At 45.0% G+C, this 23,477-nt stretch overlaps 1 protein-coding gene across 1 annotated transcript in view; it reads right to left on the bottom strand.

Moving 5' to 3' along the window:
• Positions 1–23,477, bottom strand: part of LOC139376292 (receptor-type tyrosine-protein phosphatase S-like) — a 78,468-nt gene that overhangs the window by 3,434 nt on the left and 51,557 nt on the right. The window contains exons 13-34 of the mRNA XM_071118663.1: positions 21,949–22,142; positions 21,586–21,612; positions 21,164–21,281; positions 20,339–20,980; positions 18,951–19,045; positions 18,512–18,765; positions 18,313–18,400; positions 17,939–18,154; positions 17,509–17,666; positions 17,102–17,116; positions 16,710–16,822; positions 12,680–12,777; positions 12,260–12,395; positions 11,294–11,469; positions 10,467–10,586; positions 6,607–6,761; positions 6,093–6,378; positions 5,699–5,877; positions 5,348–5,474; positions 5,127–5,252; positions 4,201–4,355; positions 5–140 (exon numbers count right to left, since the gene is read on the bottom strand). Of these exons, the coding sequence (XP_070974764.1) occupies positions 5–140; positions 4,201–4,355; positions 5,127–5,252; positions 5,348–5,474; positions 5,699–5,877; positions 6,093–6,378; positions 6,607–6,761; positions 10,467–10,586; positions 11,294–11,469; positions 12,260–12,395; positions 12,680–12,777; positions 16,710–16,822; positions 17,102–17,116; positions 17,509–17,666; positions 17,939–18,154; positions 18,313–18,400; positions 18,512–18,765; positions 18,951–19,045; positions 20,339–20,980; positions 21,164–21,281; positions 21,586–21,612; positions 21,949–22,142 (3,614 nt within the window). The remainder of the gene's footprint in view (positions 1–4; positions 141–4,200; positions 4,356–5,126; positions 5,253–5,347; positions 5,475–5,698; positions 5,878–6,092; positions 6,379–6,606; positions 6,762–10,466; positions 10,587–11,293; positions 11,470–12,259; positions 12,396–12,679; positions 12,778–16,709; positions 16,823–17,101; positions 17,117–17,508; positions 17,667–17,938; positions 18,155–18,312; positions 18,401–18,511; positions 18,766–18,950; positions 19,046–20,338; positions 20,981–21,163; positions 21,282–21,585; positions 21,613–21,948; positions 22,143–23,477) is intronic.

Genomic DNA, 23,477 nt, shown 5'->3' with positions numbered 1-23,477 from the left:
CTACCTCCGTCTGCACCATAGCAGGGCGTTGTGTCCTCAGCATCTTCACTGTCTGGAAGATGTCCACAGCTCCCTCGTAACGCATCCTCTCCAGAACAATGCTCAGAGTGATGAAGACTCCAGTTCGCCCTACACCCGCACTGCACACACACACACACACACACACACACACACACACACACACACACACACACACACACACACACACACACACACACACACACGGGTCAAACAAATACCAGCTCTGAACTTACCAATATGTCAGCCAGACTACAATTTTGTATTTTATTTCCCCTTTATTTAACCAGGTAGGCCAGTTGAGAACAAGTTCTCATTTACAACTGCGACCTGGCCAAGATAAAGCAAAGCAGTGCGACAAAAACAACAATACAGAGTTACACATAAACAAACATACAGTCAATAACACAATAGAAAAAGCTATGTACAGTGTGTGCAAATGTAGAAGATTAGGGAGGTAAGGCAATAAATAGGCCATAGACAAAACGGATGGCACTGTGACAGACTACATCCAGTTTGCTGAGTAGGGTGTTGGAGGCTATTTTGTAAATGACATCGTGGAAGTCAAGGTTCGATAGGATAGTCAGTTTTACGAGGGTATCTTTGGCAGCATGAGTGAAGGACGCTTTGTTGCGAAATAGGAAGCCAATTCTAGATTACATTTTGGATTGGAGATGCTTCATATGAGTCTGGAAGGAGAGTTTACAGTCTAACCAGACACCTAGGTATTTGTAGTTGTCCACATATTCTAAGTCAGAGCCGTCCAGAGGCAGCAATCAGTTGAAGAGCATGCATTTAGTTTTACTAGTATTTAAAAGCAGTTGGAGGCCACAGAAGGAGTGTTGTATGGCCTTGATGCTCGTTTGGAGGCTTGTTAACACAGTGTCCAAAGAAGGGCCAGATGTATGCAGAATGGTGTCGTCTGCGGAGAGGTGGATCAGAGAATCACAAGCAGCAAGAGCGACATCATTGATATATACAGAGAAAAGAGTCGGCCTGAGAATTGAACCCTGTGGCACCCCCATAGAGAATGTCAGAGGTCCGGACAACAGGCCCTCCGATTTGACACACTGAACTCTATCTGACAAGTAGTTTGTGATCCAGGCGAGGCAGTCATTTGAGAAACCAAGGCTATTGAGTCTGCCGATAAGAATGTGGTGATTGATAGAGTCGAAAAAGTTGGCCGGGTCGATGAAGACGGTTGCACAGTACTGTTTTTTATCGATGGCGGTTATGATATCGTTTAGGACCTTGAGCGTGGATGAGGTGCACCCATGACCAGCTCGGAAACCAGATTGCATAGTGGAGAAGGTTCGGTGTGATTCGAAATGGTCTGTGATCTGTTTGTTAACTTGGCTTTCAAACATTTTAGAAAGGCAGGGCAGGATGGATATACAGTTGAAGTCGGAAGTTTACACACACTTTAGGTTGTAGTCATTCAAACTTGTTTTTCAACCACTTCACAAATGTCTTGTTAACAAACTATAGTTTAGGCAAGTCGGTTAGGACATGTACTTTGTGAATGACACAAGTCGTTTTTCCAACAATTGTTTACAGACAGATTATTTCACTTATAATTCACTGTATCATAATTCCAGTGAATTAGAAGTTTACATACACTGAGTTGACTGTGCCTTTAAACAGCTTGGAAAATTCCAGAAAATGATGTCATGGCTTTAGAAGCTTCTGTTAGGATAATTGACATCATTTGAGTCAATTGGAGGTGTACCTGTGGATGCATTTCAAGGCCTACCTTCAAACTCTGTGCCTCTCTTCTTGACATCATGGGAAAATCAAAAGAAGTCAGCCAAGACCTCATAAAAACAATTGTAGACCTCCACAAGTCTGGTTCATCCTAGGGAGCAATTTCCAAACGCCTGAAGGTACCACCTTCATCTGTACAAACAATGGTACGCAAGTGTAAACACCATGGGATCATGCAACCGTCATACCACTCAGGAAGGAGACACGTTCTGTCTCCCAGAGATGAACGTACTTTGGTGCGAAAAGGGCAAATCAATCCCAGAACAACAGCAAAGAACCTTGTGAAGATGCTGGAAGAAACAGGTACAAACGTATCTATATCCACAGTAAAACGAGTCCTATATCGACATAACCTGAAAGGCCGCCCAGCAAGGAAGAAGCTACTGCTCCAAAACCGCCATAAAAAAAGCCAGACTACGGATTGCAACTGCACATGGGGACTAAGATCATACTTTCTGGAGTTATGTCCTCTGGTCTGATGAAACAAAAATATAACTGTTAACCATAATGACCATCGTTATGATTGGATTGAAGTTCAAGCTTGGTTGCAAATGGGTCTTCCAAATGGACAGTGACCCCAAGCATACTTCCAAAGTTGTGGCAAAATGGCTTAAGGACAACAAAGTCAAGGAATTGGAGTGGCCATCACAAAGCCCTGACCGCAATCCTGTAGAAAACGCCTGGCTACCCCTAGGCGTGTTAAGCATATCCCAGTTTAGGTCACCTAACAGTACGAACTCTGAAGATAGATGGGGGGCGATCAATTCACATATGGTGTCCAGGGCACAGCTGGGGGCTGGGGGGGGGGGGTCTATAATAAGCGGTAACGATGAGAGACTTGTTTCTGGAAAGGTGGATTTTTAAAAGTAGAAGCTGAAATTGATTGGGCACAGACCTGGATAGTATGACAGAGCTCTGCAGGCTATCTCTGCAGTAGATTGCAACTCCGTCGCCTTCGGCAGTTCTATCTTGTCGGAAAATGTAGTTGGGGATGGAAATTTCAGAATTTTTGGTGGCCTTCCTAAGCCAGGATTCAGACACGGCAAGGACATCAGGGTTGGTGGAGTGTGCTAAAGCAGTGAATAAAACAAACTTGGGGAGGAGGCTTCTGATGTTAACATGCATGAAACCAATGCTTTTACGGTTACAGAAGTCAACAAATGAGAGCACCTAGGGAATAGGAGTGGTGCTGGGGGCTGCAGAGCCTGGGTTAACCTCTCCTTCACCAGAAGAACAGAGTAGGAGTAGGATAAGGGTACGGCTAAAGGCTATAAGAACTGGTCGTCTAGTGCGTTCGGAACAGAGAGTAAAAGGAGCAGATTTTTGAGCGTGGTAGAATAGATTCAAGGAACAATGTACAGACAGGAGTATGGTATGATGTGAGTACAGTGGAGGTCAACCTAGGCATTGAGTGACGATAAGAGGTTTTGTCTCTACAGGCACCAGTTAAGGAATGGGGGCTCTACAGTGAAATAAGACAATAATAACTAACCAAAACAGCAGAAGACAAGGCATATTAACATTAGAGAGAGGCATGTGCAGCCGGGTGATCATAGGGTCCAATGAGCAGCAACAGGTGCATCAGGGAGCCGTTCAGTAGTCGCTACTACGCTAGGCGAGCTGGAGAAATGGCAATTCAGACAGCTAGAGGGCCAGAGATAGCAGATGTCGCAATGGAAGAGCCTATTGAAACCACCTCGGACGATTACGTCGGCATACCAGTCGTGATGGATCGGCAGGGCTATGTGTCGGCAATAAAGGGTCCTGGCCAATTGGCAAAAGAGGTATTGTAGCCCAATTAGCTGGTAGACCTCTTCGGTTAGCTGGAAGATGGGCCTAGCTCAAGGCTAGCTCAAGACTAACTGGTGCTTGCTTTGGGACAGAGGCGTTAGCCAGCAGTAGCCACTCAAATGCAGCTAGCTAGTTGCGATGATCCGGTGTAATGGACCAGGGCTTGTGGCAAGAATCTGGTGATGAGGTAGAGAAAAAGTTGTCCGATATGCTCTGGGTTGATATCGCGCTGGGCAGACTGGCAGGTATTGACCGAGCTGAAGCTGGCTGGTTTCCAAGTTAACGGTGAAGACCGCTAGCAGTGGCTAACTGACTACTAGCTACTAGCTAGTTAGCTGGCTAACTTCTGATGGGGGTTCCGATTCTAAAGTATAAAATAGCAGATGTATACAACATTGGGTGAGGTGGGTTGCAGGAAAGTATATTCAGTTTGTAGATGGAAAGTGAGATTAAAATAAATACAAAATATACGACGAGGTAAACGACTATGCACAAGACGGGACAAGAGAAATACACATCCGACTGCTACGCCATCTTGGAAAATCTTTATACAGCAGTAATGGGGAATAACAGATGTGTGAAGTCTATAAGGGCAATGCATGGTTAATCAAAACCTATAGCTATTACCTGCAATGGACACTGATTGGGCCGTCCTGACCAAACTGCTCCTTGGTTTTGTGCACCTGGCCAATGAAGTCGATGAAGCCCTCTCCAGATTTCGGAACTCCCTGCTCTGGCCAATCAGTGAACTGAAACTGACGAACTGTCCGCGATTGGCCATCCTGATGGGAGAGTGGAAGGAAGAAGAAGTGACATACACCCTTCCTTCCTCCTTATTGTTACCAGTAAACACTGCTCTCTGTACGTGATTGGAAAAGTGAATGCAATATTTCCCTCCTACTGCTTTTACCAATCAAACTATTCTACTATCTATTCAGACAGAGTTCTGTTTTCTAGTAAGGTTGCAGGTCTGGTTCTGGTTTTTGACCACCTACCCTCCTCATCTTCTCTCTGTCTGATCTATGTGTGTATAAATCCTGTCTGCCTGGCTCTGGAGCCTGTCTGTCTGTAGCCAATTACATATTTTCTCTGCTCAGACAACCTGACTCCACAGAGATCAATACAACATCTGTTAATGGGCTGTCAGGACAGGCTTATCAACACAAACACACACACACACACACACACACACACACACACACACACACACACACACACACACACACACACACACACACACACACACAATCAGGGCGTTAGGAGAAGACAGGGTTGACTAGAGTAATCTACGGTGGGTCGATTGAACATGCTAGCTGCCAGGACCCTCACAAACTCCCCTGATAGATGGACAATAAGGGGGAGAGGTGACTGATTACAATATAAAATACCCTACAAAGGGGATAAGTAATTTGCAGTTACATTTACAACACACACACAAGCATAAATAGTCACGCGTCATTGACCTTGACTTGTCTGAGGAGGATAGAGAGTATTGTGGAAATGTTGCACACACAAAAACCCTCTCACACACTCAGACTCACACACACACTCACCCTTGCGTCAGTGACTTTGAACTCTCTGAGGATGTACTGGGGCATGTTGTATTCAGCCATGGGATCCACTACAAAGTACTGGTACCTGGCTGAACGCTCCGCAGGCCAGTACTGATGGCACTTCTCCTGTAGAGACACACAAAGGAAAAGAGATGGCACGTGTGTGCGTGTATGTGTGTGAGTAGGTTGGTGCTTGCGTGCATGTGTGTGCGTAACCTTACCCGTCCCATCTCTCTCAGTTTAGTGAGCATGACAACGATGGTAGAGTTGTGTTCCCACAGCATTCTCCAGAAGTCTTCTGTGGTCTCAGCCAGTGGACCCTGGGTGGCGATGTAACCTCTCTGCTGCCTATAACCACATGGACACAATCCTTAATTAATAGACCATAAAGATAAAACTAGCAAGTTTAACATAGCTTATCAGACCTGGTCCAAATCAAGATGGTGGACAGTTTGAGGCACAGATTAAACTTCCTAGGGTTTTATATCTATGCAAAAGCAATTTAGTAATGGAACAGTGTCTTGAATTGGGATGTCTATTCTACTATTTATATTTCTATGGTTGAGACGTACCTGTATCCATCGATGTAGCTGGCGTTGATGTAGTCTGAGCCCTCCAGGCCTCTGATTGGCTGCAGACAGACACGGGTGGTCTCGTAGGGCATGATGTTGACCAGGCGGTTCTTGAACTTGTTACACGGCAGGTTGGCACTGACAAACCGAGACGTGTGGGCTTTTGTGTTGGCCAGACGCTGAAGGAGAGAGAGGAAAGTAGAGAGGGAGAGATACAGAGAGGATTGCTTTTTGAAGCATTGTACTACACCAAAACCAATTTTAATTCCAAATTACCAAGTATTTCTGATTGTGAACCTATTTCTGACTGGCATCTCTCTGTATTTGAACTATATTTCTCTATTCTATCCACTATATTTCTATGCTACAGTATCCACTGTGTTGATATGTTCACCTTGAATTCCAGCTCCATGCCGGTGACGTGCTCTCCATTCTCCACCTGGCCCAGCTTCTGCATGTAGGAGAACAGGCTCCTGGCCGCCACCTCCGTGTTCCCACAAGCCACTGCTTCCAGCAGCGCCTCGTGGATGAAGCCGTACTGGTCCTCCGTCTGCACCATGTAGTTCCGCTGGGACCTCATCAGGGTCACGTGACCGTAGACGTCGGCCGTGCGCTCGTGTCTGATTCTCTCCAGCATGGCGTCGATCACGATGAAGCAGCCGGTGCGGCCCACCCCCGCACTGAGAGAGAGAAACAGGGGGGGGGGGGGGGGGGGTCTGAGCTATCAGTGGTCATTCGTCAGGACAGCCTGTCATATATGGCTGACTGGATCCAGGGTGCGCGTGTGTGTGTGTGTGTGTGTGTGCGCGCGCGCGCGTGAGTGTGTGTGTGAGTGTGTGTGTCTGTGCGTGTCGCAGGTGTGTGGTATATGTGTGTGTGGGTATATGTGTGCTTGTGTGTCCTCCTACCTGCAGTGTGCGATGACAGGACCTGCGTCAGGGGGGTTGCAGGCTTTAACCCTGCGTAGGAAGGCAAGGAACGGGGTGGGGTACTCTGGTACTCCGTGGTCCGGCCAGGCAGTGAACTGGAACTGACGCACCTCCCTCCGTTCACTACTACCACTCTGAGAGAAGGGAGAGGAGAGCATTATTAGTGCCATCACCATTACTACTGTATGAGACACAGCAGAAGGGAGAGAGGGGTACTTTCAGAAACCAAACAAAATAATCTGTGTTCTCCCCATGTACTTGATAATTATTATGCTTCCAAACATTACATAATATATGAATTGACATACAGTGTATTTGGAAAGTATTCTGACTCCTTCCCCTTTTCTACATTTTGTGAAGTTACAGCGTTACTCTAAATGGATTAAAAACATGTTTTCACTCATCAATCTACACACAATACCTCATAATGACAAAGAGAAAACACGTTTTCAGATTTTTTGGCACATTAATTACAAATAAAAAACAAAAATACCTTATTTACATACAGTTGAAGTCGGAAGATTACATACACCTTAGCCAAATACATTGATATTTAATCCAAGTAAAAATTCCCTGTTTTAGGTCAGTTAGGATCATCACTTTATTTTAAGAATGTCAGAATAATAGTAGAGAGAATTATTTATTTCAGCTTTTATATCTTTCATCACATTCCCAGTGGGTCAGAAGTTTACATACTCAATTAGTATTTGGTAGCATTGCCTTTGAATTTTTTAACTTGGGTCAAATGTTTTGGGTAGCCTTCCACAAGTGAGTCAGGTTTGTAGGCCTCCTTGCTCGCACACAATTTTTCTGTTCTGTCCTACATATGTTCTATAGGATTGAGGCCAGGGCTGTGTGATGGCCACTCCAATACCTTAACTTTGTTTTCCTTAAGCCATTTTGCCACAACTTTGGAAGTATGCTTGTCCAGTATCATTGTCCATTTGGAAGACCCATTTGCAACCAAGCTTTAACTTGCTGACTGATGTCTTGAGATGTTGCTTCAATATATCCACATAATTTTCCTTTCCTCATGATGCCATATATTTTGTGAAGTGCACCAGTGCAGCAAAGCACCCCCACAACATGATGTTGCTACCCCTGTGCTTCACGGTTGGGATGGTGTTCTTCGGCTTGCAGGCTTGCCCCTTTTTCCTCCAAGCATAACGATGGTCATTATGGCTAAACAGTTCTATTTTTGTTTCATCAGACCAGAGGACATTACTCCAAAAAGTACGATCTTTGTCCCCATGTGCAGTTGCAAACCGTAGTCTGCTTTTTTATGGCGGTTTTGGAGCAGTGTCTTCTTCCTTACTGAGCGGCCATTCAGGTTATGTTGATATAGGACTCGTTTTACTGTGGATATAGATACATTTGTACCTGTTTCCTCCAGCATCTTCACAAGCTCCTTTGCTGTTGTTCTGGGATTGATTTGCACTTTTCGTACCAAAGTACGTTCGTCTCTAGGAGACAGAACTGAGCGGTATGATGGCTGCGTGGTCCCATGGTGTTTATACTTGCGTACTATTGTTTGTACAGATGAACGTGGTACCTTCAGGAGTTTTGGGATGAACCAGACTTGTGGGGGTCTACAATTTTTGTTCTGAGGTCTTGTCTGATTTCTTTTGATTTTCCCATGATGTCAAGCAAAGAGGCACTGAGTTTGAAGGTAGGCCTTGAAATACATCCACAGGTACACCTTCAATTGACTCAAATGATGTAAATTAGCCTATCAGAAGCTTCTAAAGCCATGACATCGTTTTCTAGAATTTTCCAAACTGTTTAAAGGCACAGTCAACTTAGTGTATGTAAACTTCTGACCCACTGGAATTGTGATACTGTCAATTATAAGTGAAATAATCTGTATGTATTTTTGTACTGTATTTTTGGAAAAATGACTTGTGTCATGCGCAAAGTAGATGTCCTAACCGACTTGCCAAAACTATAGTTTGTTAACAAGACATTTGTGGAGTGGTTGAAAAACGGGTTTTAATAACTACAACCTAAATGTATCTAAACTTCCGACTTCAACTGTAAGTCTTCAGACTCTTTGCTATGAGACTCGAAATTGAGCTCAAGTGCATCCTGTTTCCATTGATCATCCTTGAGATGTTTCTACAACTTGATTGGAGTCCACCTGTGGTAAATTCAATTGATTGGACATGGTTTTGTAAGGCACGCACCTGTCTATATAAGGTCCCATTGTTGAAGGAGCCTGAAGAACAGAGTGGCCTCCACATTATTCTTAAATGGAAGAAGTTTGGAACCACCAAGACTCTTCCTATAGCTGGCCGCCCGGCCAAACTGAGCAATCGGAGGAGAAGGGCCTTGGACAGGGAGGTGACCAAGAACCCAATGGTCACTCTGACAGAGCTCCAGAGTTCCTCTGTGGAGATAGGAGAACCTTCCAGAAGGACTCTGCAACACTTCACCAATCAGGCCTTTAATGTAGAGTGGCCAGACAGATGCCACTCCCCAGTAAAAAGCACATGACAGCCTGCTTGGAGTTTGCCAAAAGGCGCCTAGACGACTCTTAGACCACGACGAACAAGATTGTCTGGTCTGATGAAACCAAGATTAAACTCTTTGGCCTGAATGCCAAGTATCACATCTGGAATAAACCTGGCATCATGCCTACAGTGAAGCATGGTGGTGGCAGCATCATGCTGTGGGGATGTTTTTCAGGGGCAGGAACTGGGAGACTAGTCAGGATCGAGGGAAAGATAAATGGAGCAAAGTACAGAGAAATCCTTGATGAAAACCTGCTCCAGAGCACTTCAGGACCTCAGACTGGGGCGAAGGTTCAACTTCCAACAGGACAATGACCCTAAGCACACAGCCAAGACAACACAGGAGTGGCTTCGAGACAAGTCTCTGAATGTCCTTGAGTGGCCCAGCCAGAGCCCGGACTTGAACTCAATCAAACATCTCTGGAGAGACCTGGAAATAGTTGTGCAGCGCTGCTCCCCATCCAACCTGATAGAGATTGAGAGGATCTGCAGAGAAAAATGGCGGAAACTCCCCAAATACAGGTGTGCCAAGCTTGTAGTGTCATACCCAAAAATACTTGAGGCTGTAATCGCTGCCAGGTGCTTCAACAAATTACAGAGTAAAGGGTCTGAATACGTATGTAATGTGATATATCAGTTTTTAGCTTTGTCATTATGGGGTATTTGTTTAAATTCATTAAATTCAAAATGTTTAAATTCATTTTAGAATAAGACACTAACATAAAATTTAAAAAAGTAAAGGGGTCTGAATACTTTCCCAAATGCACTGTATGTACTCTATATTCATGACTGATATATTAATAATGTACCTCAAAGCACTTAAAAGTCAGCTGGCCTAGTTTCTGTGTGTTTTGAGACACTGCTTGGTAGGGCTCTAGTTCCTAGATTAGTACAATATTCAGGAAGTAGTGTGATTCTAACAGTGATAATCTCTCTGTAACAGTGCATCATGACAGGTTCAGGCTGAAATGCTGACTGGATAGAACCAATGCTCCATTAACTACAGTGTAATCACCTTCCCCTTTGCTCCCTGCTGTTTTCTCACAGGGTGACAGTCGAGATTTGAATTCAAATCCCTTCAAATTGTTTCTGGTTCATTAGCTGGCTGAGAGTGTAGAAGTGTCATGGGGCATGACAGTAAATTAATCAAGAGCAAATGGCGATGGATTTACCAAGATGAACAGAAGAATAGAAAGGGGAGTGGGAGAAGATAAACGAGAACAGGGGAGGTGAGGTGGAGTTTGTGTGTGTGTGTATGTGTGTGTGTGTGTGTGTGTGTGTGCTTGAGTGCCTGTGCGCGTACGTGCATGCATGTGTGTGTGTACTGACCTTGTGCAGGGAGAAGGTGCGCACGCAGAAGGTGGCCAGTTCCATAGTGTCCAGTAGGGTGACCTGGGTCATCCCATAGGTCTCTGAACCACGGGTCGGCCAGTACTGGTCACACTTTACCTACAGAAGGAAAAAAAAAACTTTCATCAGCATCATTGTTATCAAAATCATCCTTGTCAGTAATCTCATCATCAGCAGCAGAAGCTCATCATCGTCTTCAATGTCGACGTTACCATCATCGTCATTGCCATTTTCATAGAAAAACATATTCTGATAATCAAAAGAGACTAATCCATTAGCCTAATTGTCTTGACCTACTTAATTATCTAAATATGGCTCTGATGCTAAAATGACTGTCAGTTTCTTTCAATGGATGGCAGCAGATTACAGCTGATGACAGTACCCTATCATCCTCAGCGGATGACTCATGACTGTGACCTAAAAAGTGCCCTATAGTGGATGATAGCCTTCCAGTAACCTTCAGTGATTTACAGTATTGGATGATACTGAGTAGATGACAGTGCCCTACAGTGGACGACAGAGCCCTTCTGACCTACAGCAGGGAATGACAACACCCTTCAATAGTGGATGACACGAGTGGATGACTGCACATTACAATGCATGACAGAGCCCTAGTCCCATTCAAAGTGGCTGAGTGTTGCCCTACAGTACACTCTTTGAAAAGAAGGTGCTACCTGGTACCAAAAAGAGTTCTCCTATGGGGACAAACAAAGAACCCTTATTCTCTAAGCGATTGGATGAGTGTTGCCCTACAGTAGATAATAACGATGAGTGGATGAGTGTTGCCCTGTCCCTCCCCCTCTCACCCGTGACTTCTCTTCCAGGCGAGTCATCATGACCACGGAGGCTGCTCTCTGTTCCCACACCATCCTCCAGAAGTCCCCGAACGTCTCCGCCAGCGGGCCCTGTGTGGCAATGTAGGCATTCTGCTTCCTGTAGCCGTCAATGTAGTTAGCATTGATGTAGTCACTACCCAGGATACCTGAATATGGAGAGGGGGAATGAGGAAGAGAGGAGAGTTGTTGAGATTTCTATTCACTTCAATTTCTATTCCTTTTAGTCAAGGACTATGCTTTTTCTGGGTCTGTCCATGTACCTGTGTCTGTTCGTATCTGGGAACAGATGTTGATTTATCAATCAGATGTCGATTTATCAATCAGATTTTTATCTATCAAACAATATCAGACATGTTATTCATAATTTACAATGATTTCATGTCTTACGAGTGAGGCCATCATCTCTAAAGCTGTACACTGTACCCAGAGGCGTCATGCCCATAAGGGGCACAGGGGCACGTGCCCCCTCAGATGAGTCCTGTATAATTTTTGGGTTACAATTTTTTGTTTCTGTTTCTCTGTAATACTACTAGCCACCTAGCAAATTTATGAAGTTGGCTTTAGCCCAATCATCTAAGCTCATAACTAGCTACCAAGAAGTAATTTCAGACTATCAATCAAGTTAGAGTAGCTAGCTTATCTAAATATCTTGCTGGCATGCCTGCTGGCAAGGTTGGCAGAATTTAGAAAAGCAAAATGTACTAAATAAGACATTCCTTTCAATCCTTTACCCAGATTTGAGCAAAGATCCAGAGAAGCATATTTAGTTTAAAAAAATAACCACCAGTTTGGAGTATCCAGACAGCTCAAGAGGTATGCTTAGATAGGCAGAAAAATAAACATATTTTTATATGGAATGAAACATAATGAAAAAGCCATCCTCCCCAGCCATCCTCACATACTTTGTGCCCACTCAGATTTTTGGGGTGCATGTACCTGGACTTGAACCCTCTATTGGAGCGAGGACAACGCGAGTGTGATCGTAGGCGATGACGTTAGCATAGCGGTTCTTGGGCTTGTTCACCTCCAGGTTGGAGTGCTCCCAGGTAAACTGCTGACCAGGGTCAATGGACTGGAGAGACCAGGAAACAGAGATGAAGAGTTACAGGATTTCCACATCGGTTGCATTTTTTTCTCCTAATTTATAGTTGATGGCACCTAAAATCTAATTGAGAGCACCCATTAAGTAGAATTTATGAAAATGCTATGATGAAGATCAAGGAGTATAGGATAGGATACCATCTTAGTTTGCAAGAGGCAATTGGTACACTTTGAGGAATAACCCTATCCCTAGGTACTGTATAGTATTGTATGTAAGAGTGATGTTCATCCGTTCCTCCATGCTGCATCTCTCACCTCGTACTCCTGAGACAGACGCAGGTTGTCGTTGGCCTTGAGCAGCTCTGTGTGTTCAGCCAGCTCTGTGATGGGGATGGGAGGGTGGCTCATCATACCTACAGGACAGGGACAAGGGTTAAATGTAGGAGGTCAGACGTCAAGGGCCATTATGAGGGCTCTCTGTGTGACTTAGCGGGTTTCGAACCCAGTTTGTCAGTGCGACTCAAGACTGAGTTAAGCTCAATCCTGCATAGGCATTAGCCTTGGAAGCTTACACAAGACTGAGGGGCAGACTCAGTGATTTGGAGGCCCCAAGCAGAGGCCAGTCTAAAGCCCCCACCCCCCTTTTATAGTAAATACAGTGGGGAGAACAAGTATTTGATACACTACCAATTTTGCAGGTTTTCCTACTTACAAAGCATGTAGAGGTCTGTGATTTTTATCATAGGTACACTTCAACTGTGAGGGACGGAATCTAAAACAAACATCCATAAAATCACATTGTATGATTTTTAAGTAATTAATTAGCATTTTATTGCATGACATAAGTATTTGATCACCTACCAACTAGTAAGAATTCCGGCTCTCACAGACCTGTTAGTTTTTCTTTAAGAAGCCCTCCTGTTCTCCACTCATTACCTGTATTAACTGCAACTGTTTGAACTCGTTACCTGTATAAAAGACACCTGTCCACACACTCAATCAAACAGACTCCAACCTCTCCACAATGGCCAAGACCAGAGAGCTGTGTAAGTACATCAGGGTTAAATTGTAGACCTGCACAAGGCTGGGATGGGCTACAGGACAATAGGCAAGCAGCTTGGTGAGAAGGCAACAACTGTTGGCGCAATTATTAGAAAATGGAAGAAGTTCAAGATGACGGTCAATCACCCTCGGTCTGGGGCTCCACGCAAGATCTCACCTTGTGGGGCGTCAATGATCATGAGGAAGGTGAGGGATCAGCCCAGAAGTACACGGCAGGACCTGGTCAATGACCTGAAGAGAGCTGGGACCACAGTCTCAAAGAAAACCATTAGTAACACACTACGCCGTCATGGATTAAAATCCTGCAGCGCACGCAAGGTCCCCCTGCTCAAGCCAACGCATGTCCAGGCCCGTCTGAAGTTTGCCAATGACCATCTGGATGATCCAGGGGAGGAATGGGAGAAGGTCATGTGGTCTGGTGAGACAAAAATATAGCTTTTTGGTCTAAACTCCACTCGCCGTGTTTGGAGGAAGAAGAAGGATGAGTACAACCCCAAGAACACCATCCCAACCATGAAGCATGGAGGTGGAAACATCATTCTTTGGGGATGCTTTTCTGCAAAGGGGACAGGACGACTGCACCGTATTGAGGGGAGGATGGATGGGGCCATGTATTGCGAGATCTTGGCCAACAACCTCCTTCCCTCAGTAAGAGCATTGAAGATGGGTCGTGGCTGGGTCTTCCAGCATGACAACGACCCGAAACACACAGCCAGGGCAACTAAGGAGTGGCTTCGTAAGAAGCATCTCAAGGTCCTGGAGTGGCCTAGCCATTCTCCAGACCTGAACCCAATAGAAAATATTTGGAGGGAGCTGAAAGTCTGTATTGCCCAGGGACAGCCCCTAAACCTGAAGGATCTGGAGAAGGTCTGTATGGAGGAGTGGGCAAAAATCCCTGCTGCAGTGTGTGCAAACCTGGTCAAGAACTACAGGAAACGTATGATCTCTGTAATTGCAAACAAGGTTTCTGTACCAAATATTAAGTTATGCAATAAAATGCAAATGAATTACTTAAAAATCATACAATGTGACAGTTGAAGTGTACCTATGATAAAATTGACAGACCTCTACATGCTTTGTAACTAGGAAACACTGCCGATTTTGCAGGTTATCAAATACTTGTTCTCCCCACTGTACATGTAATTTAACTGTAAAAATATATGCCCTTTTAATGTGCCATGAACACAACCAGTCATGACATTTTCATCTGATTATTAAAAACGATCACTTCAAAAAGTAGGTTACCTTCGCACATTCATCCAAACAGTGCTCTGTGCACCCGCCAACTGCCTTAAATTAGCAAGTGACTGAACCTCTCTCACCGGAGAAAGCATCCGAGCTAGCGAAACAGCACCACTCTGTCTTACCATATGTACCACATTTATCTGATGCTGTCTGGCCAAAAAGAGTATGTCATGCCATAATACATGGCAGTATTTTAACCAGCAGCAGCACCTGTCTTTTTACTAAAGAAATGCTATTGCATCTCGCTAGATGTATGTAGGAAGTATGTTTTGAAGTTTCTGTCTTATATCAGAGATAAAAAAGCAAAAAAACAAAAAAAAATGACCGTGGAATTACCCGTATACCTTTTACATGGAAATGCCCTATTCACTTCACATAAATGTTTTGGCCCAGTACCATGTTACCTTCAGATGACGGTTGTAGAGCAAAACCAAGAACGCCATCGTGTTCGTGAGAGTCTCATCTTTCCATAGAAGGTTCATATTAGTGTGTAGCCCAAAACCGTACCGATTTTTCTGTGAGAAGATCAATTTCTGGGATGTCTCCTGGTCTGACAAACACCGCTAAATCTGGGCCACCTTCCACCGCAGACGCTGATATCTCCGTCTTAACCAGAAAGACTTTGATGGGGATGTTTAAATGTTTTATTATGAAGCCTCTTGGTTATGTGAGGCCCGAGGCAGTTGCCTCTTCTGCATAATGGTAAGTCTACCAGTGACAAGACTGCATAGAGTACACCTACACACACCACTCTGTCATTGCACAAGATTAATTACAGGTTCTTTGTTAGATGGCAAAATACAATTACAGAGTAAAAAAAAAAAAATGCATATTACACGAATAGCACAATGGAGAATCAATAATAATCCACTTAAAAGATACAAAGTCTGCGATTCGGTTGGTTTGGAAATGTTTTCCTTTGATATGGAAATTACTTTTCTGAGCGATTAGGAGCGCAAGCGATGATTCAGAGAAGAAAAAAAAAAGGAAAAAAAAGACAGAGTGTTAATTAGGCCGAACGGCACCCTGAGTATCTCCACGCACACAGTGGGTGGTAATGGTGTGGAGGTCGAGTGTTAGCCCCCATACAATGTAAAACACTGTCAGATGTAGGGGAGAGTGCTATACAATATCATTCAATATCATCATGCACCATGAGCAGTGTTGCAAAATATAGGCCTAATTGTAAGAAAACAATCTGTTAAAGCAAATATCAAACGGATGAATTACATTGAACAACACCTGTGTGGCATGAATAATGTTAATATTGCCACAAATAACCTAATTATACAATATACTGTATATTTTACACAATAACATCCTCCTCATTCTCATCTAAGTTCCTTCTGTGAGGGGGAAGCAGTATCTCGTAGTACAGAGGGTAACAGGAAGTGGCGGAGGCGTAGCCTGGGGGATTTAACACCAGAGCAGCTGGAGGTGGGACTCACAGAGGGTGTGGAGGCGGAGTGGGTCTGCCTTGTCTGGCCACGCTAGGAAAAGCGGAAGATCTACACCACGCATTCTAGACAGAAATATAATTCTATTAGCTAAAAATAACTTTAACTCTCACCTTTCATCTTTTCAAGAACAAATAGGTCATGTAAGTGTTTTTCAGTTCTGACAGTGGTGACACCTCTGTCCTCTCTGGCATGGCTATCTAGCGCCTGCCAGGTGGGACTGTGGGCGATCGGGCAGACACTGAGACGGTTACAGTGTTTGGGCAGAGTGCCGTGCCGCCCGTTGCACAGGTATGACTCACGGACGATGACTCATCTTAACTGTACTAACCTGGAGGACAGCCATTTTGATCTCAGAAGGAAATGAAACCCTGGTGGAAGCTTCAGAGGGTTATAAAACCTGACCCTGTGTGGTGTGTTTTCTGTGGTAACTTTCTACACTTGAAATTCACTTTGTTCTTTATTGCAGTTCCTCCCACCATATAAATTCAGCAACTTTTCTTTCTTTTATCAAGAACAAATGTGCTATCGAAAAATGTGTGTGTGTGTGTGCATGTGTGCATGCGTTTGTCTGTGCATACCAGGGGTCTGGAAGTTGATGCGTCTCATCTCGACGGGGTCTGTGGGGTGGTGGGCCATCATCTCAGCGTTACCCAGAAGGCTCTTGGTGCCTGGCTCAGAGTCCTTCCTCTTACTGCTCAGGGACCAGGGAGACGGAACACAACAGGACAATCACCAGACAAGAGACACACCAGAGAGAGTAGAGGCGTTAGAGGTCATGACTGACCTAACAGTATTCACCACAATATATTGGTTCAATGAACACAAGTTTTAAATACTTTAGACTGTATTATTTCTATAAATTGCTGCACTGCCAATTAGGCATTTGAATTGACACTGTATCATTTGTCCTTAGAGATCTAAATATGTCACCAACACAATATACCAACTAATTAGTATGGCCGACACTCACCTGTCTGGCTTGCTGCTTCCGAAACAGGAGCGAGCGAGGGAGTGAATAATGAAAAGAGGAATGTGATACATTTGTATTCAAAAGCTTGATGGCTGGGTTACTAAGGATGACACATCTCTTTGGCTGGGTCAGTCTAGCTGCCCTTACAATCTTGTCCCTTGTTTCTATGCCTGTTAATATGCCAGTATACTGTGTAAGTTGAAACAGACACATTTCAATGGCTGCCATGTGATAGAACCATACCGTATGTGTTAGCGAGGTATAGCGCGTTAGAATGTTAGAGACGAATAGCATATTATCATGTTTGCTGGTTATAGCAAAGCAAGCAAGCTGATTTGAGTGTGTTATACTTGTTAGATATACAACCCCTGTGTAAGTTCAGTGCTCCCTCCCCGGGTCTCACTCACTTCTTGTAGAGCAGGATGGCGATGACGATGCAGATGATGAAGACCACGGCCAGGACGGGTCCCACCACCCAGATCAGACCGTCCCCCGCGTCCAGGGGCTGGGGGTCTGAGTCGGGGGCTATCACTGGGTCTGTGTAGGGGCTGGCCCCATACATCTTCTACAATACACAAACAGAGCACATTGAGGAATACATATCGCACGAGGGGATATGAACATTATTGCCTTTTCATTCTCCATTCGTCGAGTGATGTACTGTATATTTCATTGCTTTAACAGTGTTGTTCATGGCCATGCCAAAGTAGCTTGTCTTTTGAGAATGAGGGAGAAGACGTGACTATGTGAGAGAGATACACACTGTCCTACAATACCTATATGCAATCACACATAAACAAAACAAACCAAAAAAATCCTCATTGGATTTCCCCGTACCCCTGTGGTGCCGTTGAGTTCTGCCAGGATGAAGAACACGTACTCCTGTCCCGGTTCTAGAGCGCGGTTCTCAAAGCCTCCGTAGTCCAGCTGGTCCCCCAAAGTGAAGAAGGCTGGCAGGGTATCAGGGGTGAAGCGGGCAGTGATGTAGGCTCGACGCAGGTCAACCTGTTTTTGCTGTCTAGAGTCCCTCTGTCTTTGACTGATGTCCAACAACTGGGAAGGAGAGGAAGAGAAAGAGAGACGGATGTTATTGATACGTTTTTTACATTTTTTTATGTAAACATTAAGAAACCAAATCTAAAAGAGCAAAGGTTCTCAGAGAGAGGACCAGCCATGTCATGTGTTCCCAAATGGGTTGCCATAGCTCTCGCCTCCTCCAGGTCCATCTCGTCTGGGCTCTTGAGATGCCTGATGACCCCCCTTGCCCTCCTCAGTGGAACTACCACCACATAAATGTTCCTAGAGGGAGACACAACCAACACACAGGACATCAGAAAATATCGCAAATTCTAAACACCATTAAAATCAGTTAGATATAGATAGAAATCCATCCTCTAGGTAGGCCTTTACTTGACAGGGCTGCGGTTCTCCAGTGAAGGCAGAATGATGGTGATGGTGGTCTCCGTGTCCCGGGTGTGGTCTATCTCCGGACGACGGATGCCGATTAGTGGAGACGTCTTGGCTAGGATGCGGTGCCTCAGCCGGCCCATGTTGCCCTCGGGGGAGGTGATCTTGAAGTCATAGTCAGTATCGGGCTGCAGGTTGGGGATCACTGCTTTCCTCAGCCTGGCATCCACCTCCATCTTCTGATGATTATACTCCACCTGGGAGGAATGGGATAGGGGTATTTTACGGCTAAGATCATACTGTACATACGTTACATACACACGCAGCGACATACACACACATGCACGCACAATTGTGTTTACGCACACATACACACAGACACACACACACAAACAGATGTTTATGCATGCATGCACACGCGCGCACACACGCGCACACTCACAGTAAAGTGGTATGGGTAGGGGCTGTCGGGGAACTCCCAGGTCAGCAGAACACTCGTCTTGGTCGCCAGGTTCACTGAGAAGTTCCTCGGGACATCTGATTGGAAGATGGAGAACAGACAAATGATCAGTTGAGGTGTAGTCTACCCTATTCACATGTCTCAACGGTCCACAACCCTTTGTGGAGAGGCTACCAACCCATTCTAGTAGGTTCTATAACAAAGGATCCCAATTCCTAAAATAAGATGAAGAAGGACACGACAGTGATGTCATACATCTCAACATTCTTTAGGAAGTACGTATATGGGCACTGGGTACCAAATAAGAGTGAATAGAATTGAAGAATAGAAGAGATAAGAACCGTTGACTCCTGTGTGCACTGTACTTCCTCTTTACTACGACATCCTCTGCCTAATCCTACTTAATCTCATTCTAGCCTAACTCGCTCTGGTAGATTTCCCGGAACAGAACACACAGAATATGTAACTTCGAAATAACTATCTTCTCAAAGGGTTATGGGGTCGCTGTGAAGGGAATGAGGGGAGGTTAGACGTACATCATTCTCCTGTAAGATACATATAGGCACAGTCAAGGCAGGGTCAATCTAGACTGCCCTGTGCCAATCAACCTCTCCACTCCTCCGTTTCCACCCTGTAGACCTGTGAGTGGGTGTCTGTGTGAGTGATGGGGTAGAAGCATGTCTTTAGACTGATCTGAATTCAAGTTAGTGGGAACGATAGATGAAGGTTTGGAGGAGGAGGAGGTGAAGAGGTGGATTGATTGATCAGAATGAGGAGTGGAGGGAGAGAAACAGAACTGAAGAATGTGTGTGTTTAGTGGTTTAGTGCCTGCTGGGAGTGTTAGGGTTAAAAAACACACCAACGACATGTCAACAAAGGTTGGAATAGGTTCAGTCAATCCAAAAAGAGGTGAGGGATTGACTGATGTAAAAGCTTACCTTTAGATACCAACCATGTGTCTAAACTAAAGCCTCGTTCAGCCAATGAGCCAAGACTCAACACTTACCTCACAGTTCACAACCTACCCGGCTTTTCTACTGACTTTTACCTGTGGGTGTGTGAGAGTGTTCTCCATACATTCATTCCTGTGGCATTCAGTCCATTTTCCTTGGAGGTGAGGGGTAGGTGAGGGAGGAGGTGGTGGGTGTGGGTGGTTGGAGGAGACTGGGATTTTCCAGTGGACTTTGCAGTTTTCAACCACTCTGTGGATGAAAGTCACTCCTTAGAACTGGCCCAGAGTCAGCTTTGCATTTTGGACTATGATATTCAAGGTTCAGATAAAGGCAGACAAATATGACTCTAGACCAGTGCTTAGAGTGAATAAGGGGGTTTCTCCTGAGCCCTGTGCACAGGCCCCAGGCCAGCCCTACCTGTCTCGAAAGTCATTGTGCGATACAGCAGCGGGGGACTGAAGGGGCCGGGACCTACGCTGGTGTGAGCACACATCTGCACCTCGTACCCAGTGCTGTGGTTCAGGCCCAGGATGGTGTAGCTGGACTCACTGGCTGGGAGCGTGATCTGGCGAGGAGGACCGAGAGGGTCAATGCCCATAGGGTCAAGACCCCCCTCTTCCCGGTAAGCTACGGTGTATTCAGTGATCACGCCGTTTCGCTCGCTTGGCACAGGGGGTAGCCAGGAGAACTGGAGTGAACAGCAGGTGGCATTAATGGATTCCAAGATTTGGGGGTACCCCCTGGGTGGGTACTCGGGCATCTCGAGTTCCTCCCACGACTCATCTCCATACCCCGACCGGCTTTTGGCAGAAAGAGTAACGACATAGGTCAAACCTGGAATTACGTCTGTGAGAGTGTACATTCGCTCCCTGGACGAAAACTCCACTATAGTGTCCAGAGTTGCATTCTTCAGCCCAAACTGTAGCCGGTAACCCTGGATCTGAATTTCAGACCCTTTGGCACCTGGACCTGAGTCTGACCCCCTTGAAGGGGGCCCCCATCTCACCACCACGGAGGACTCAGATCCCGGGCGCACTGACAGGGAGGGGGCACCAGGCACTGCAGACAAGAGCAGGAAGGAGAGGCACAAACATGTCAGTTATGCATTGTACGTTTAATACATGAATATACTGTATAATATGTGTAATATGCTATTGTAGTCTGGGTGTATTGTTTGTGTATTATGGGTGTTTGCATTTTTAAGTGATCTCATCCTTTTTTGAGTGTGTGTGTGATGCTCACCAATCCCCAGTGTCTGCACCACCCTGGCTTTACTGTGTGTTCCGTCCCCTTTAGTGGTGTAAGCAGCCACAGACACAGAGTAAGAGGTCTCTGGCTTAAGACCCCCCACAATCATCTCCTACAGGGTAACACACACACACACACACACACACTTATTTTTCAGCTAAACCTCTATAAAACCTCTCTCTCTCTTCTTCCCTCCCGTCTCCATTCCTGCCTACCCCTTCCTTTCTTCTTGTCCTATCTCCACTAAAACATCAATGAGCATGAACTTACTCTGCCCTATTACTTTCACATAGAGACATGTTACAAACTGGCTGTCTCTCAGATAGAAGGCATCTCCTAATGAGGGTTTCATAACTTCCTTATGCAACGTACCACATAAGGTTCAGTTTAATACTGACAGAATGAGCCATACTCACGTATTCAGTAAAGTCATCCTCCACAAACTGATCCCACGGGAAGACGCGGAGGGGAGAGAAAGAGAGGGAAGAGAGAGAGAGAGAGGAGTGAATGAGTCAAGAGAGGAGATTAGATATAGGAGGAGGAAATAAGAGCGTAGGGGGAAGTCATTTTAACTACAAAGTCTCAAAGTGAGATAAATGTAAGGCGAACGATTTGCTTCACTTTAGCGCTACAAACCTGACGTGATCTGCAGAGGTGTGACAGCTGGCAAAGGTGTACGTTATCCTTTTAAGTGTGCACTTCACTGTTGCGAAGATACTCCAATTAAATATTTTAAAGAAAATTGGAAGTAAGAATAGTAAGATTAGTGATGACATCACCTGGCTGTCGTCCAATAGCAGGTCTTTGATCCGGGGAAGGGTGCGTGATGAGCCGCTCTCCACGTGAGCATAGTGCACCTGGTAACCACGGATCTGGCCTTGGCGTTGCCTTGCCAACACAGATCGCCAGGTGACCCTGAGGGCCGTGGAGTTGAAGGGCTGGACCTCCACCTGCCGAGGGGCCGCACCCGGGACTGAGGAACACACACAAATCCAATTGTATTTGTCACATGCGCCAAATACAACAGGTGTAGACCTTACAGTGAAATGCTTACTTAAAAGCCCTTAACCAACAATGCTTTAAAAAGTTCTAAGAAAAACAAGTGTTAGGTAGAAAAAAACACATAAGTAAAAAATATAAAGTAAAAGTGACTTGAAGGCCAGAATCCCAGAGTCTCCTCTTCACTGTTGACGTTGAGACTGGTGTTTTGCGGGTACTATTTAATGAAGCTGCCAGTTGAGGACTTGTGAGTCTGTTTCTCAAACTAGACACTCTAATGTACTTGTCCTCTTGCTCATTTGTGCACCGGGGCCTCCCACTCCTCTTTCTATTCTGGTTAGGGCCAGTTTGGGCTTTTCTGTTTTAGGGTGTAGTACACAGCGTTGTACGAGTTCTTCAGTTTCTTGGCAATTTCTCGCATGGAATAGCCTACATTTCTCAGAACAAGAATAGACTGACGAGTTTCAGAAGAAAGGTATTTGTTTCTAGCCATTTTGATCCTGTAATCGAACCCACAAATGCTGATGCTCCAGATACTCAACTAGTCTAAAGAAGGCCAGTTTTATTGCTTCTTTAATCAGGACAGTTTTTAGCTGTGCTAACATAATTGCAAAATGGTTCTCTAATGATCAATTAGCCTTTTAAAATGATAAACTTGGATTAGCTAACACAATGTGCCATTGGAACACAGGAGTGATGGTTGCTGATAATTGGGCTTTGTACGCCTATGTAGATATTCCATAAAAAAATCTGCCATTTCCAGCTACAATAGTCATTTACAACATTAACAATGTCTACACTGTATTTCTGATCAATATTATGTTATTTTAATGGACCAACAAAATTTGCTTTTCTTTCAAAAACAAGGACATTTCTAAGTGAACCCAAACTCTTGAACGGTAGTGTACGGTAGTGACTATGCATACATAATAAACAGAAAGCAGCAGCAGGGTAAAAGAGGGGTCTGGGTAACCCTTTAATTAGCTGTTCAGGAGTCTTATGGCTTGGGGGTAGAAGCTGTTAAGAAGCCTTTTGGACCCAGACTTGGTACCACTTGCCATGTGGTAGCAGAGAGACCAGTCTATGACTTGGGTGACTGGAGTCTTTGACAATTTTCAGGGCCTTCCTCTGACACCGCCTGGTATATAGGTTCTGGATGTCAGGAAGCTTGGCCCAGTGATGTACTGCGCCGTACGTACTACCCTCTGTAGCGCCTTGTGGTCGGATGCCGAGCGGTGGTGCAAACAGTTAGGGGACTGCAGCTGCAGCTGTCAAACATTTTGAGGATCTTTTCAGTCTCCTGAGTTGG

This window comes from Oncorhynchus clarkii, chromosome 20 (assembly GCF_045791955.1).
Source record: "Oncorhynchus clarkii lewisi isolate Uvic-CL-2024 chromosome 20, UVic_Ocla_1.0, whole genome shotgun sequence".
In the NCBI taxonomy this organism is placed as follows: Eukaryota; Metazoa; Chordata; class Actinopteri; order Salmoniformes; family Salmonidae; genus Oncorhynchus; species Oncorhynchus clarkii.
The sequence above is the reverse complement of the archived record's forward strand: the minus strand, read 5'-3'. Positions and strand labels throughout refer to the sequence as shown.